Source organism: Tachypleus tridentatus, chromosome 10, assembly GCF_004210375.1.
Source record: "Tachypleus tridentatus isolate NWPU-2018 chromosome 10, ASM421037v1, whole genome shotgun sequence".
Classification (NCBI taxonomy): domain Eukaryota; kingdom Metazoa; phylum Arthropoda; class Merostomata; order Xiphosura; family Limulidae; genus Tachypleus; species Tachypleus tridentatus.
This window is the reverse complement of record NC_134834.1, coordinates 192,860,940-192,878,217: the sequence shown is the minus strand read 5'-3', so window position 1 is coordinate 192,878,217 and position 17,278 is coordinate 192,860,940. Positions and strand designations below refer to the sequence as shown.

General features: G+C 33.7%; 1 protein-coding gene across 4 annotated transcripts in view; it reads left to right on the top strand.

The window, feature by feature from the left end:
- LOC143227864 (neprilysin-1-like) overlaps window positions 1–17,278 on the top strand; it is a 75,243-nt gene that overhangs the window by 40,192 nt on the left and 17,773 nt on the right. For all 4 annotated transcript variants that reach the window (XM_076459215.1, XM_076459213.1, XM_076459216.1 and 1 more), the window contains exons 3-10: window positions 3,434–3,469; window positions 7,209–7,370; window positions 10,348–10,431; window positions 10,718–10,923; window positions 12,239–12,418; window positions 12,864–12,950; window positions 13,185–13,309; window positions 13,795–14,017. In XM_076459215.1, the coding sequence (XP_076315330.1) occupies window positions 3,434–3,469; window positions 7,209–7,370; window positions 10,348–10,431; window positions 10,718–10,923; window positions 12,239–12,418; window positions 12,864–12,950; window positions 13,185–13,309; window positions 13,795–14,017 (1,103 nt within the window). The remainder of the gene's footprint in view (window positions 1–3,433; window positions 3,470–7,208; window positions 7,371–10,347; window positions 10,432–10,717; window positions 10,924–12,238; window positions 12,419–12,863; window positions 12,951–13,184; window positions 13,310–13,794; window positions 14,018–17,278) is intronic.

Sequence of the window (17,278 nt, the reverse complement as noted above, 5' to 3'; positions counted from 1 at the left end):
ATAAGGAGTGCAAACTGTTTTAAACAGGATTTCTTTGAAGTTTATAATAAAATATGCCTTTAAGATCAAGTGTTTGGAAGTACAAAATAGTCTTAGTTTCAAGGTAGATGAGAAGGATTGGATCACAGGTGAGTCTAAGTTTCAAAATGAAACAGAAAACACCACATCTAACTAAAGTCATGCAGTTGAAAACTATGAATACTTTAACTTGAAAGCTAACTTATTGTGGAAGTGGACGTTGGCTTTATAATCACAACATGAAAATTGTAAGAAAAGTGTGATCTACGTATTATCGTGATTGTTTCATGTTAGGAAACCTTTACTAGATTTTTCGTGAGAAAATGTTCAAGATAAGATTTATCTCCATGTCATCGTGACTATTCTGTATTTGGAAACCTATACTTGATTCCCCGTAACAAAATGTTCAAGATAAGATTTATCAATCGTGACTATTCTGTATTTGTTACTTGATTCCCCGTAACAAAATGTTCAAGATAAGATTTATCTCCATGTTATTGTGACTATTCTGTATTTGGAAACCTATACTTGATTCCCCGTAACAAAATGTTCAAGATAAGATTTATCTCCATGTCATCGTGACTATTCTGTATTTGGAAACCTATACTTGATTTCCCGTAACAAAATGTTCAAGATAAGGTTTATCTCCTTGTCATCGTGACTATTCTGTATTTGGAAACCTATACTTGATTCCCCGTAACAAAATGTTCAAGATAAGGTTTATCTCCATGTCATCGTGACTATTCTGTATTTGGAAACCTATACTTGATTCCCCGTAACAAAATGTTCAAGATAAGGTTTATCTCCATGTCATCGTGACTATTCTGTATTTGGAAACCTATACTTGATTCCCCGTAACAAAATGTTCAAGATAAGGTTTATCTCCATGTCATCGTGACTATTCTGTATTTGGAAACCTATACTTGATTCCCCGTAACAAAATGTTCAAGATAAGGTTTATCTCCATGTCATCGTGACTATTCTGTATTTTGAAACCTATACTTGATTCCCCGTAGCAAAATGTTCAAGATAAGATTTATCTCCATATCATCGTGACTATTCTGTATTTGGAAACCTATACTTGATTCCCCGTAACAAAATGTTCAAGATAAGGTTTATCTCCATATCATCGTGACTATTCTGTATTTGGAAACCTATACTTGATTCCCCGTAACAAAATGTTCAAGATAAGATTTATCTCCATGTCATCGTGACTATTCTGTGTTTGGAAACCTATACTTGATTCCCCGTAATAAAATGTTCAAGATAAGGTTTATCTCCATATCATCGTGACTATTCTGTGTTTGGAAACCTATACTTGATTCCCCGTAACAAAATGTTCAAGATAAGGTTTATCTCCATGTCATCGTGACTATTCTGTATTTGGAAACCTATACTTGATTCCCCGTAACAATATGTTCAAGATAAGGTTTATCTCCATGTCATCGTGACTATTCTGTATTTTGAAACCTATACTTGATTCCCCGTAACAAAATATTCAAGATAAGGTTTATCTCCATATCATCGTGACTATTCTGTATTTGGAAACCTATACTTGATTCCCCGTAGCAAAATGTTCAAGATAAGATTTATCTCCATGTCATCGTGACTATTCTGTATTTTGAAACCTATACTTGATTCCCCGTAGCAAAATGTTCAAGATAAGGTTTATCTCCATATCATCGTGACTATTCTGTGTTTGGAAACCTATACTTGATTCCCCGTAACAAAATGTTCAAGATAAGGTTTATCTCCATATCATCGTGACTATTCTGTATTTGGAAACCTATACTTGATTCCCCGTAACAAAATGTTCAAGATAAGATTTATCTCCATGTCATCGTGACTATTCTGTATTTGGAAACCTATACTTGATTCCCCGTAGCAAAATGTTCAAGATAAGGTTTATCTCCATGTCATCGTGACTATTCTGTGTTTGGAAACCTATACTTGATTCCCCGTAACAAAATGTTCAAGATAAGGTTTATCTCCATATCATCGTGACTATTCTGTATTTGGAAACCTATACTTGATTCCCCGTAATAAAATGTTCAAGATAAGATTTATCTCCATGTCATCGTGACTATTCTGTATTTGGAAACCTATACTTGATTCCCCGTAACAAAATGTTCAAGATAAGATTTATCTCCAGATCATCGTGACTATTCTGTGTTTGGAAACCTATACTTGATTCCCCGTAACAAAATGTTCAAGATAAGGTTTATCTCCATGTCATCGTGACTATTCTGTGTTTGGAAACCTATACTTGATTCCCCGTAACAAAATGTTCAAGATAAGGTTTATCTCCATGTCATCGTGACTATTCTGTATTTGGAAACCTATACTTGATTCCCCGTAACAAAATGTTCAAGATAAGGTTTATCTCCATGTCATCGTGACTATTCTGTGTTTGGAAACCTATACTTGATTCCCCGTAACAAAATGTTCAAGATAAGATTTATCTCCATGTCATCGTGACTATTCTGTGTTTGGAAACCTATACTTGATTCCCCGTAACAAAATGTTCAAGATAAGATTTATCTCCATGTCATCGTGACTATTCTGTGTTTGGAAACCTATACTTGATTCCCCAAAATGTTCAAGAATGTCATCGTGACTATTCTGTATTTGGAAACCTATACTTGATTCCCCGTAAGTTCAAGAGAAGGTTTATCTCAATGTCATTGACTATTCTGTGTTTGGAAACCAATACTTGATTCCCGTAACAAAATGTTCAAGATAAGATTTATCTCCATGTCATCGTGACTATTCTGTGTTTGGAAACCTACGGCTGGCACGCAAAACACAAAAGCGCTTTTTTTAAAAGAGATTTATGAAGTTCATGTTCTTTATTGAGTTTTTTATGTGCAGTGAAACACATTCCATCTCATAGCAGTGGGAAGATATCTACATAACTTGATATTGAATTCAAAAAATGTGCTGTTTTTCTTAGTGATTTTTGAAATTGTTGAATTTTCTAATTTTTCTAAATGGCTGGTACCATACATGTTGATTTATATATGTTTTGTTATTTCTTACATTGCCTTGTGTTGGTTTAGGATCAGAATATTAAACTATTTTTTGTAAACTTTGAAACAAACATTTTATATTAAGAATTTCGTTTTTGATTGCCTCGGAGAAATAATAAAGGAACTTCGTTACAGTTTGACTTGATTTAACGTTTTTTGAATGAAACTTGAGCCTTTCTTGCTTATCAGTCTGAACTAAACCGATTTTCTAGTGCAGTAGCTGTTATTTTCACTTATTATTACTTCTTTTTGTTATATATAAATCCAGTTTAAACCAGTTAAAGATTTCCAGTCCTTAGACTAAGCTGTCTTGACGTTCTCAGTTCGTGATAGATTATTGTACAGAAATAAAGACAAAAATTATTTTTTACGCTTTCTTCCTGCAGATGAAGTCTGTCTTTCTGCCGAGTGTGTTAAAACAGGTAAGCAAAAATAAGAGAACGTAAAAAATATAAATTGAATAAAATATGTGACAAAGAAACATGAACAATGTCAGAGAAAATCATGTAGCTTGTAAGTTAAATAAATAAAGGTTGTTGTTTTTATTAAACGGTAATTGTCTAGAGGATCTAATTAACAATTGTATATTTCGCGCTAAATTACATCCAAAATCTAAACATCGACCTGAAGGCCACCTGTGGACTTATACCGCTAGAAACCGGGTTCGATACCTGTGGTTGGCAGAGCAGAGACAGCCCTTTGTACAGCTTTGTGTTTAATACCAAACAACATCAGCCTGCAGTGTTATTAGACATTGCTACATATACTCCTAGGTTACAAATTAATGATATAAAGTTCAAGTCTTTACTTACGTACATCTAATGCTATGAGAAGATTTCCAAGTAACATTAATGTTATTTAAGTTGAATATAACCTGAAAACCTTCAACCATTTTCTCTCTTATATACAAAATACCGAAAATAAACAAAAGGGTAGTATAAGAACTTAACATGTTAACTCTACCAGTGTCTTTAGAAATACGGATGCAACTATTATGTTTTCTCTTGCAGCCTTAAGAACCATATTTATTTGTTGCAGTTTAGAAAATGTGGCGAAAGTTACGTTGGCCAAACAGAAAAATTAAAGTTTAGAATGAACTACCATAGATTTCGTATTACAAAGCCGTGCCAGAGTCCAGTAATAGTGCCAGAGTCCAGTAATTAACATGCTCAGAACCCTTCTACATCTTCAAACATACTGCTGGTGTGAACGTGCTGTGTAGTCACTGTGAGAAAAACCTATACAATGGATAGCCATAGTGACTAGAAATCACGTTATATGTTTGATAGGTTGTGATTTTACAGGTCAAGCTTATCTCTCTTTGATTAACTCGTGTTCAGAGTTACTAAAGAGGAGTGGAATTCTCCGAAACTAGTATAACCCAGTGATATACGTTGATCAAAGTATACGTTACACTAGATCTTCCTTGAATTTAGACTTTGAAATTAAACAATTTTTGGAATACTGGGTTTGTTCATAATCCGTGGCTCATTATAAGAATCATTATTTTTATTTTCTGTTTTGGTTTTGTCATAATCAACAAAAATATTTTTTTTGTGAAAGCTATTTTATAAGGAAATTTGGTTGCTTTAAATATAATTTAAATAACTTGTGGGCTTATGTTTCTGGGACACCTATTTATTACTCATAAGAATTAATTGTTTATGGATTTTACACAGTATATAATTATTATATAGAATATTTCTAGGATATTTGTACTAGATTGGAATGACTTTGTTAAAGATTATATGTATTATTTTGATATAAGTTGAATGAAGGGCAGTGTTAAAGCTGCGAAACTGTTACCAAGCAAGTAAAGTTCATAATATAAACAAACCAAAGATATTCTAATGTATATATATATATATATAATTTTAATTCCACTAAGGAATGAAAGGGCTTCCACTTTTATTACAGAGACGTTTTGTATTTGTCTTGATTTTAAAATACATATTTTAAAGATCAGGTTATGGAGTGTCCACTCAATCCCACACTTTTGTTTGTTTGTTTTTGAATTTCGCGCAAAGCTACACGAGGGATATCTGCGCTAGTCGTCCCTAATTTAGCAGTGTAAGACTAGAGAGAAGGCAGCTAGTTATCACTACCCACCGCCAACTCTTGGGCTGCTCTTTTATTAACGAATAGTGGGATTGACCGTCACATTTTAACACCCCAAGGCTGAGAGGGCGAGCATGTTTGGTGCGAGAGGGGATTCGAACCCGCGACCCTCAGATTACGAGTCGAACACCTTAACTCACCTGACCATGCCGGGTCCCAACACTTTTCAGTAAGATTAAACAATCGAATTATTTACAGTTTATAAGTGAAATTTATCCAATTAGAAGAGAAGGTTTGTTTACCTTATATTTTAAAATGTGGGCTCGGCATGGCCAGGTGGTTATAGATCTTGACTCGTAATCTGAATGTTGCGGGTTCGAATCCCCGTCACACCAAACATGCTCGCCCTTTCAGCCGTGAGGGCATTATTTTGTGACGATCAATCTCACTATTCGTTGGTAAGAAAGTCGTCCCAAGAGTTAGCGGTGAAGGGTGATTACTGGCTACCTTCCCTTTATTCTTTCACTGCTAAATTAGGGATGACTAACGCAGATAGTCCTCGTGTAACTTTGAGCGAAATTCAAAACAAACAATTTTAAAATGTTGCTATAAAATGTGTATGTGCAGTTTTTGTCTTTCTCTGAGTAACCATAAGAAAAGCATTGATTTAATCTTTCTCTGGATGGAAAACGTTGATTTTTCCAATCTTTGCCTTGATGGCCTCAAGAATACAATCGATTCAACTTTTCTCTGGGTGGCCGTAAGAAAAACATTGATTTAACTTTCATCTCGGTTGTCATAAAAAAAAGGTTGATTGATATTGTGCTTTAATCTCCCTCTCCCCTGGAGTGTGAACAGCTTTTTAGTATTTTTGTGTACAGGAAGTTCTGAAACCGGCAGACGTGACTGGGGTTACGGAATTAATAAACATGACTGGGGTTACAAACATGACTGGGGTTACGAAATTGGCATACATACAATCCCTGTACACGACTGATCATGATCACTTATTACATACATACAATCCCTGTACACGACTGATCATAATCACTTATTACATACATACAATCCCTGTACACGACTGATCATGATCACTTATTACATACGTACAATCCCTGTACACGACTGATCACGATCACTTATTACATACGTACAATCCCTGTACACGACTGATCATGGTCACTTATTACATACATACAATCCCTGTACACGACTGATCATGATCACATATTACATACATACAATCCCTGTACACGACTGATCACGATCACTTATTACATACGTACAATCCCAGTACACGACTGATCATGATCACGTGTTACGTACGTACAATCCCTGTACACGACTGATCATGATCTCGTATTACATACGTACAAATCCTGTACACGACTGATCATGATCACGTATTACATACGTACAATCCCTGTACACGATTGATCATGATCACATATTACATACATACAATCCCTGTACACGACTGATCATGATCTCGTATTACATACGTACAAATCCTGTACACGACTGATCATGATCACGTATTACATACGTACAATCCCTGTACACGACTGATCATGATCACGTATTACATACGTACAATCCCTGTACACGACTGATCATGATCACATATTACATACGTACAATCCCTGTACACGACTGATCATGATCACGTATTACATACGTACAATCCCTGTACACGATTGATCATGGTCACATATTACATACGTACAATCCCTGTACACGACTGATCATGATCACGTATTACATACATACAATCCCTGTACACGATTGATCATGGTCACATATTACATACGTACAATCCCTGTACACGACTGATCATGATCACTTATTACATACGTACAATCCCTGTACACGACTGATCATGGTCACTTATTACATACATACAATTTCTGTACACGACTGATCATGATCACGTATTACATACGTACAAATCCTGTACACGACTGATCATGATCACGTATTACATACGTACAATCCCTGTACACGATTGATCATGATCACTTATTACATACGTACAATCCCTGTACACGACTGATCATGGTCACTTATTATTTTAACTGAATCTTACGATTTTTCTAATTTTAGCGGCCTCTCTTTTATTGGCCATGGACCAGACAGCTGATCCTTGTGAAGACTTTTTCCAGTATGCATGTGGCACGTGGAACAAGCGGCACGTGATTCCAGAAGACAGGAGTAGTATAAGCACATTTGAAGTATTAGCAGACGAGTTACAAATCATACTAAAAGGTATTATCGTTCAGAGAGTAAGTGTTAGGTTTGATTATATGTCTAGCCTATTCCGTCAGTCCTCGGAATTCTTTATAATTGTGTTGTATGGTAGTGAAATTAGAAACCTATATCTAAATTTATTGATTACTTAGCTCGTTCTTGTTGTCCTTCTGTGACTTAGCGATTACAAAACGAAGTACTTACACGAATAAAACTGGGTTCAAATAAGATTTTAGATAGGTGATTAAAATATTTTTACTTTGTCACGAAACTTGTGATGAATTTATTGGCTTGAAATGTTTACATGTTCTGTAGAAATTCGTGTACGCGGAATTTGAATATGGTATCTATTTTTCTCCATCACGTACAAATGTTTTTTTCATAAAACATCCTATGTACTTTTACAAAAGTGAATCATTTTTATTGAAATCGGGTTACATTTCGATATGTTTGAAATGTTGACAACCACTTGCTGTAGATTTCTCTAGACCAATCGCGACGTGAGAGTCTAATCGACCGTTCAAGAACCCAAAGATAACAAATATAATAATAATAAAAATGTTCGTTGTTGTAAACGAAATAATAATTTGATCCTTACATAATGGAAAAATAATTAATATTATTTTGAAGTCTGCGTAGCTGCATTATGGAAAATTCGTTGTTAAAAACAAAACAACTTTTACGAAGGTTAAATTCGTAGATCTGTTTAATAGATTTAGGACTTATTCATCCAATCAATTTGCCAAATGTTTTATCTTTACACGACGGGCTGCATTTATATTTATAATGAATGAGCCTCCCCCTTGTTTCAGTCCCCCGCTGGGACAACGGTAAGTTTACAGATTTACAACGGTAAAATGAAGAGTTCGTATCCCATCGGTGGACACAGCCCGATGTGGCTTTACTATATATAACAAACACATCACACACCTTTGTTTAAGATACATCAAGATGTATGACGATTCAGAATCCAATTTATTTAAAATCCTTTCTAATATATAAAGAACGAGGGTCCTTCTTCTTTAAACTCCAAGTACAAAAGAGAAAGTGGAAGAACAAGAACAGATATGCTGAGACGAAAACAGTTGTTTTCTGCAGAGATGGGCATATATTTTAAAAGTGTAATATTAGTACTATAGAAGAACCAGTAAGTATACCTTTCATGCTAAAAGTGGATGTACGTTTCGGTGAATTACTGTTTCTAACACTAATCTCTTGGATACGAATTGTGTCAAAAAGTTTCAAATCTAATGCGCATGGTTTTATTTTCTACGTTTCACCAGGTCATTTAGAATTTCAAATCTGTCCCGAACATTTTGTCAGAACTTCTAAGCTAATTTAGTGCATTAAAATAAAGTAGAAGACAAATGTTTGTTTGTTTTTACACAGGACTACAATAAATATTTTACGGCTTCTCAGAGTGAAATTCGTTGACTTGCGAAGCCAACTAGTCTAAACATTCTAACAACATCTACGCTCTTACCCAAAGCCTACAGTTTTGAACCTATAAACTACAAGCAAAGTAGAGATAAATTATTTTAAAGTGCCCAAATTCTTGTTTTTACATGTAAATAATTATGATAGAATAAGCTTCATATTTTTACGTGAACGAAACAGTACTTCACGTTTCTCAACCTTTTGTTTGTTTTTCTTTAAGCTATTTTATTAAAATTCATCGAATAATTTAGATAATCCTGGTGAATGAAGTCTGATGGGTCAGTACCAATTTTAGTTTCATTCACGAAAGTACGGCGTTAAGGACTTGCGAGGAACTCTTTACGAAAGATGTTAATTAATTCGAGGAATGTGCCTTAAATGATATATTACTGAACATGAATAACTTTTGTATGAACACAGCAACCTTTCTCTTAGATAAAAAATAAGTCCGAGCTTTCTCAGTAAATATAATTAACAAAATTCGACTCTGCCTTCAGTCTTTTCCTTATTGTTTGTCTGCCTTTTAAATTTCATACTGTTTACTTTTCACACTATCTTCCCGCCTTAACTCTTCTTCAGATGTTATCTTAAAGGTAAACTGGCAAACTTTCAAAGTACCATTCTCTTCCAATTACAAATGTATCAACTTCCTTGATCGACAGAGACACAGAACTCAGTAGCACGTATTACCATCATTTTCACCACATCTGCTCATCATAAACGTGGCAGTACTTACAATAGGAATGTGGCGGATATATAATATATATATAATACATTCAGTATAAACTGTTTACTCGTATAGACTTTTAACAATCAAATTATAACTCTCCAAAGGTATTTGAGAGACACCTTTAGGTGATAAACAAATCACGTATAAAGTTACAAGTCATAAAACCACTTGAGGAAGTGAGCAGATGAGATACAAAAATATCACAAATCACAAGTGGTTCAATGACTGACTGACATTTTGACGCTTTTAGCTGTGTAACAGAGAGACTCACCACAGTTGTAAGTGCATCAAATAGAACAATATCACAGGAAAGGCATTTTAAAACACGTACTTCTAGTGACTCACTGCGTGTACTCATTAGGTGTAGTAAAATAAAACAGTGGTTTTCTCAATCTACACCAGTGTGTGAAAATACCTGGAAAATTCTATCAGTCAACTTATAATTTCTGAATTCTAAGAGTTTTAGTGTGTGTTTCAGATAGTTTTTCGTCTATTGTAATCGTAACTACTAGATACACGGCTTTGAACTGTATTTGTATTGGTAGAAATATACAGCCGGATATCATTCAAAGCATCTCTATAAACTGAAATAAACTTAAAGCCAATCAAAACCTTCTTTCACTTTCATAATTCTGTTCTCTGTCAGATGATATCGTACGTTAAAAGTTTTCTTTGGTAAAACGAGCGTCTCTTTTTTTTTGTTATTTAATCTGATAAATAATTTTGTCACAGATGAATATTTGACAATGTTTTATAACTCAAGGTTCTTTTTGTTTGTTTTTATTTAAATATTAAAATGACTTTCCATCATTTCACTGAATAATTTAGGTCTTTTGGAGGAAGCAGCAAATTCCTACGACAACAGCGCCACCATAAAAGCAAAAACATTCTACAAATCTTGTATGAAGACAAGTGAGTAACATTACAATATCTGGAAGAGGAGATGGGATTGGATGGAATAAATATGAGGTCGTTAAATGTGGTTATTACTTTTTTCAGTTAAGTTTTTTGTGAGAATCGATAACACTTTTCTTTAAAACACCACTGAAAGTTGAATACTTATCACTCTGTTTGCATTAAACGAAAGCGAAGTGTTAAACTTAAAGGGCTAATTCTTATTTCTCACGTTATCAAGCAAGCATAATCTCTGTGTTACCACTTAACATATTCAATGGAATAAAAACTCTCACGTTTACAGACCAGATAGACGCCATTGGTGACAAACCTCTTCGTGACGTTATGAAGAAAATTAAAGATTGGCCTGTGACCAATCGCAAATGGAAAATCCCCTCGTGGTCAATTGAGAAACTATTAGGTGTCATTCGAGGCGATTACGACCTGGGAATTATAATCGAACAGTGGGTTGGTCCTGACGACAAGAATTCCTCAGTTAATATTATACAGGTAAAAACTAAATATTGATTCATATCCATACTTATATTATTTTGAGCTTTAATACCATAACAATTTAAATTGTTTTTCGGTTGTTCTCTGTACACTGTATCAAACCTGACCCGTAATTGTAAACATGGCAGTGTTCCTTATTATACACCGTATTAAACCTGACCCATTATTGTAAACATGGTAATGTTTCTTACCAGATATCATGACAGTCTAACAAATAACCATAAACACAATAGCGTTCTTTAATAAACACTAGCAAACCTGACGTACAATCGTGAACGCAGTAACACTTTTTTTTACTATATATCATAGCTATAAGTTTATTCAACCGTAAACTTTATATATCGTTATAAGGCTCATATTAAAAGGCTGATATCCTTGACGTATTTTTCGTGCGTGATTAAGTAATCGCAGGTAAGATATTCTAGTCTTTAACAAAACTTGCTTAAGAGAAATGCACTTTATTTATTTAGTTTGTGTTTAAACAGGTGGGAACAGTTTGGGCCATTTAGTAAAGGAACGAAAACTAACATGTTATGTTTTACGTAGGGCATTTCGCGAAACCAACAGTTTATCATCTTTAACTACATAAAAACACGGCACATCTGTAGACAGTCACATACAACCCTCACCTATCTGTAAGTTGTTACAATATAAAATTCATCACCCTATAAATACTGATATAAAATATTAATTAAGTGTACTTGAAAATAGTTTGAATAAAATTGTGTCAATTTTCCTTCTTGCATTTCTTAAAGCTATTATTATTATTATCAAAGAATAGCTACAACGCTTGATTGCTTGTTTTTGAAATTCGCGCAAAGCTACACGAGAGCTATCTGCGCTAGCCGTCCTAATTTAGCAGTGTAAGACTAGAGGGGAAGGCAGCTAGTCATCACCACCCACCGCCAACTGTTGGAATAATCTTTTACCAAGAATAGTGGGATTGACCTACATTGACCTGATTATAACGCCCTCACGGCTGAAAGGGCGAGCATGTGTGGTGTGACGGGATTCGAACCCGCGACCCTCAGATTACGTGTCGAGTGCCTTAACTACCTGGCCATTATTCTTGCTTCAAGCATAGTTTCTATTTTACTCTAGAAACATTATTTAAATTATTAATAACGGAATAATGATATTTAATTAAAACCACGTCCTACTTTTATTTTATATTTTAAAGTAGAATTTATATAAATCTAACTGTTTTATTTACAAAAAAAAAATCGGGAAACCCTGCAAAGTGAAAATGCTTCCAAGACTTTGCGTCTAAATTTATTATTAAAACTAATTTGCTTGTATTATTCTATTCCAGCTAGATCAAATGCCTTTTGGTCTTCCAAGTCGCGAATATTACCTCAAAGACAGCAGTGAGCGGGAAAGAAAAGCTTATCACAAACTGATGGTAGAGGTCGCTGTACTACTCGGAGCTGAAGAAGAGTATGCTAAACAGGAGATGGAAGATGTTTTAAATTTTGAAATTAGGCTTGCCAATGTAATTATAATTCAATATATTAATAGTTCAAATTTGTCCCGAATTTTTAACTAAATAAAAGTAATGACATATATACCTTAAAATAGCATTTTGTTTCTTTAGATATTATTTATTCGTTAATTTATTTAACTGTAGAATCGCTACTCCTGTTCACTGAAAATACGTAAAGAAAGTAACATACGATAACAACATTGCTCGTAATCGTGAAACTTCCGTGCTTGTTACAACGAAACACTGCCCCCTATAAATAAAGTAAAATTTCAAATTTCCGATAAACTGAAAAAAACATACGAAAAAACGACATCATAGTGACTATATTATTATTAGATAATTTAAAAACAGCGTTATCATGAACGATCCATTTTTTTATCCTATAAAACAAATTAATTTGAAATTTATTTTAATTTAGAATAAAAAGTTAAGGATAATTGTTTTGTAATTTCAGGCTTCAATACCAGAGGCCGATCGTCATGATGCTGGCGCCATCTATAACAAGATGACAGTTCAGGAACTTATGGATATTGTTCCAGAAGTGAGTAAAGTGTATTAATATTAAAGAATAGATAAACAGAAAAGCTTAATAGCTAGTGAAAAGTGTTGATAGCCACTATTTGAATAATAAATGTTATTAATCAAAATCGGTAAAATATATGAAGTTGGACAATAGTTGGAAAATTATTTTGACTGAAATTAATGAAAAAGTTCATAATTTAATGTTTAATGTTCTAAACAATTTTTGTCATTATGAATTACTTTTCGTTTTTAGTTTTCGTGGTTGGACTACCTCAATACCATCCTCCCAATAAATATTGATGAATTCGAACCAGTCGTTGCCTATGCACTTCCGTATTTCAAACAGATGGGACGAATCATATCCGAGACACCCCGAAGGTAATAAGTGATATATGTAGGCGGCTGTAGATTAAATAGAACAGTTATGATCAGTATTTTGTAATAGGGTGTTAACATTGTTGGTTGCTAAACAGCCATATTCAGGCTAAGGATAAGAGATGCACACGAACTAATGGCTTTCTTGTAGTTTTCACGTGAAAATAATAGCTTTTTTTATGATTTTTAAGCTCCTTAAAATGTGAGTTTAAATTTACTTAGAAATTGGAAGTTCCTAAATTAACTTCTGTACAGAATGAAAAACAAAACAAAATAGGTTTAATTTCGAAATCTCTTTTCCTTTCCCAACTTGTCAATTTGTATAAACTAGTTTACCTCCTGGTGAGATTGAATGATACTTTATTTCTCTATGGAAACAAAATATTTTAAGTGCAATACCGCCTTTCTCAGACCATACTTGAAACAGAAAAAAACAAAACCCTAAAAATTAAAAAGATTTATTTCTTTAATATTATTCGTCTTTCCAGCGTCGTTCATAACTACGCCACATGGCGGTTTGTCAACAACATGATACCTTACCTGAACGGAGACTTCGCTCAGAAACTATCGGAGTTTCGGAAAGTTCTGCTAGGGGTCTCTGCTAATCGCGTGAGATGGAGCCAGTGTGTAGACCTAGTAAATAAGAAGATGGGGATGGCAGTAGGATCAATGTTTATCCGTGACAGTTTTGATCCATCCAGTAAAGAAACAGTGAGTACTTTGTATCAGTTTTCTTTAATACGTTTCAGTGCTTTTGGTGTGAAAAAATAAACACACAAAAAAACACTCACCACTGCAAGTGAATAGAGCATCTGTACAATATAACCTAGACCATAGATTTACTGCAAGTGACTAGAGCATCTGTACAATATAACCTAGACCATAGATTTACTGCAAGTGACTGGAGCATCTGTACAATATAATCTAGACCATAGATTTACTGTAAGTGACTAGAGCATCTGTACAATATAATCTAGACCATAGATTTACTGTAAGTGACTAGAACATCTGTACAATATAACCTAGACCATAGATTTACTGCAAGTGACTAGAGCATCTGTATAATATAACCTAGACCATAGATTTACTGCAAGTAACTAGAGCATCTGTACAATATAACCTAGACCATAGATTTACTGCAAGTGACTAGAGCATCTGTACAATATAACCTAGACCATAGATTTACTGCAAGTAACTAGAGCATCTGTACAATATAACCTAGACCATAGATTTACTGCAAGTAACTAGAGCATCTGTACAATATAACCTAGACCATAGATTTACTGTAAGTGACTAGAGCATCCGTACAATATAACCTAGACCATAGATTTACTGTAAGTGACTAGAGCATCCGTACAATATAACCTAGACCATAGATTTACTGCAAGTAACTAGAGCGTCTGTACAATATAACCTAGACCATAGATTTACTGTAAGTAACTAGAGCGTCTGTACGATATAACCTAGACCATAGATTTACTGTAAGTAACTAGAGCATCTGTACAATATAACCTAGACCATAGATTTACTGCAAGTGACTAGAGCGTCTGTACGATATAAACTAGACCATAGATTTACTGTAAGTAACTAGAGCGTCTGTACTATATAACCTAGACCATAGATTTACTGCAAGTAACTAGAGCATCCGTACAATATAACCTAGACCATAGATTTACTGTAAGTGACTAGAGCGTCTGTACTATATAACCTAGACCATAGATTTACTGCAAGTGACTAGAGCATCCGTACAATATAACCTAGACCATAGATTTACTGTAAGTAACTAGAGCGTCTGTACGATATAACCTAGACCATAGATTTACTGTAAGTAACTAGAGCGTCTGTACGATATAACCTAGACCATAGATTTACTGCAAGTGACTAGAGCGTCTGTACAATATAACCTAGACCATAGATTTACTGTAAGTAACTAGAGCATCTGTACAATATAATCTAGATCATAGATTTACTGTAAGTAACTAGAGCATCTGTACAATATAACCTAGACCATAGATTTACTGTAAGTAACTAGAGCATCTGTACAATATAACCTAGACCATAGATTTACTGTAAGTAACTAGAGCATCTGTATAATATAACCTAGACCATAGATTTTTTAGCATGAGATATTTTTATCATTTTAGCTGTTCTCTTGTCTTTAAAAATATTATAAGGATTGTGTAAAAATAAAAAAACAGGGTTAACAACTTTATGAGTAGGTGTATAACACTATGTATGACAACTTTATGATTAGGTTATAACACTATGTATGACAACTTTATGATTAGGTGTATAACACTATGTATGACAACTTTATGATTAGGTGTATAACACTATGTATGACAACTTTATGAGTAGGTGTATAACACTGTATGTTTGACAACTTTATGGTTAGGTGTATAACACTATGTATGACAACTTTATGATTAGGTGTATAACACTATGTATGACAACTTTATGATTAGGTGTATAACACTGTATGTATGACAACTTTATGATTAGGTGTATAACACTGTATGTTTGACAACTTTATGATTAGGTGTATAACACTGTATGTTTGACAACTTTATGATTAGGTGTATAACACTGTATGTTTGACAACTTTATGATTAGGTGTATAACACTGTATGTTTGACAACTTTATGATTAGGTGTATAACACTGTATGTTTGACAACTTTATGATTAGGTGTATAACACTATGTATGACAACTTTATGATTAGGTGTATAACACTGTATGTTTGACAACTTTATGATTAGGTGTATAACACTGTATGTTTGACAACTTTATGATTAGGTGTATAACACTGTATGTTTGACAACTTTATGATTAGGTGTATAACACTGTATGTTTGACAACTTTATGATTAGGTGTATAACACTATGTATGACAACTTTATGATTAGGTGTATAACACTGTATGTTTGACAACTTTATGACTAGGTGTATAACACTATGTATGACAACTTTATGATTAGGTGTATAACACTATGTATGACAACTTTATGATTAGGTGTATAACACTATGTATGACAACTTTATGATTAGGTGTATAACACTATGTATGACAACTTTATGATTAGGTGTATAACACTATGTATGACAACTTTATGATTAGGTGTATAACACTATGTATGACAACTATATGATTAGGTGTATAACACTATGTATGACAACTTTATGATTAGGTGTATAACACTGTGTGTTTGACAACTTTATGATTAGGTGTATAACACTGTATGTTTGACAACTTTATGACTAGGTGTATAACACTATGTATGACAACTTTATGATTAGGTGTATAACACTATGTATGACAACTTTATGATTAGGTGTATAACACTATGTATGACAACTTTATGATTAGGTGTATAACACTATGTATGACAACTTTATGATTAGGTGTATAACACTATGTATGACAACTATATGATTAGGTGTATAACACTATGTATGACAACTTTATGATTAGGTGTATAACACTGTGTGTTTGACAACTTTATGATTAGGTGTATAACACTATGTATGACAACTTTATGATTAGGTGTATAACACCGTATGTTTGACAACTTTATGATTAGGTGTATAACACTGTGTGTTTGACAACTTTATGATTAGGTGTATAACACTATGTATGACAACTTTATGATTAGGTGTATAACACTATGTATGACAACTTTATGATTAGGTGTATAACACCGTATGTTTGACAACTTTATGATTAGGTGTATAACACTGTATGTATGACAACTTTATGATTAGGTGTATAACACTATGTATGACAACTTTATGATTAGGTGTATAACACTATGTATGACAACTTTATGATTAGGTGTATAACACTGTATGTATGACAACTTTATGATTAGGTGTATAACACTGTATGTTTGACAACTTTATGATTAGGTGTATAACACTGTATGTTTGACAGCTTTATGAGTAGGTGTATAACACTGTATGTTTGACAACTTTA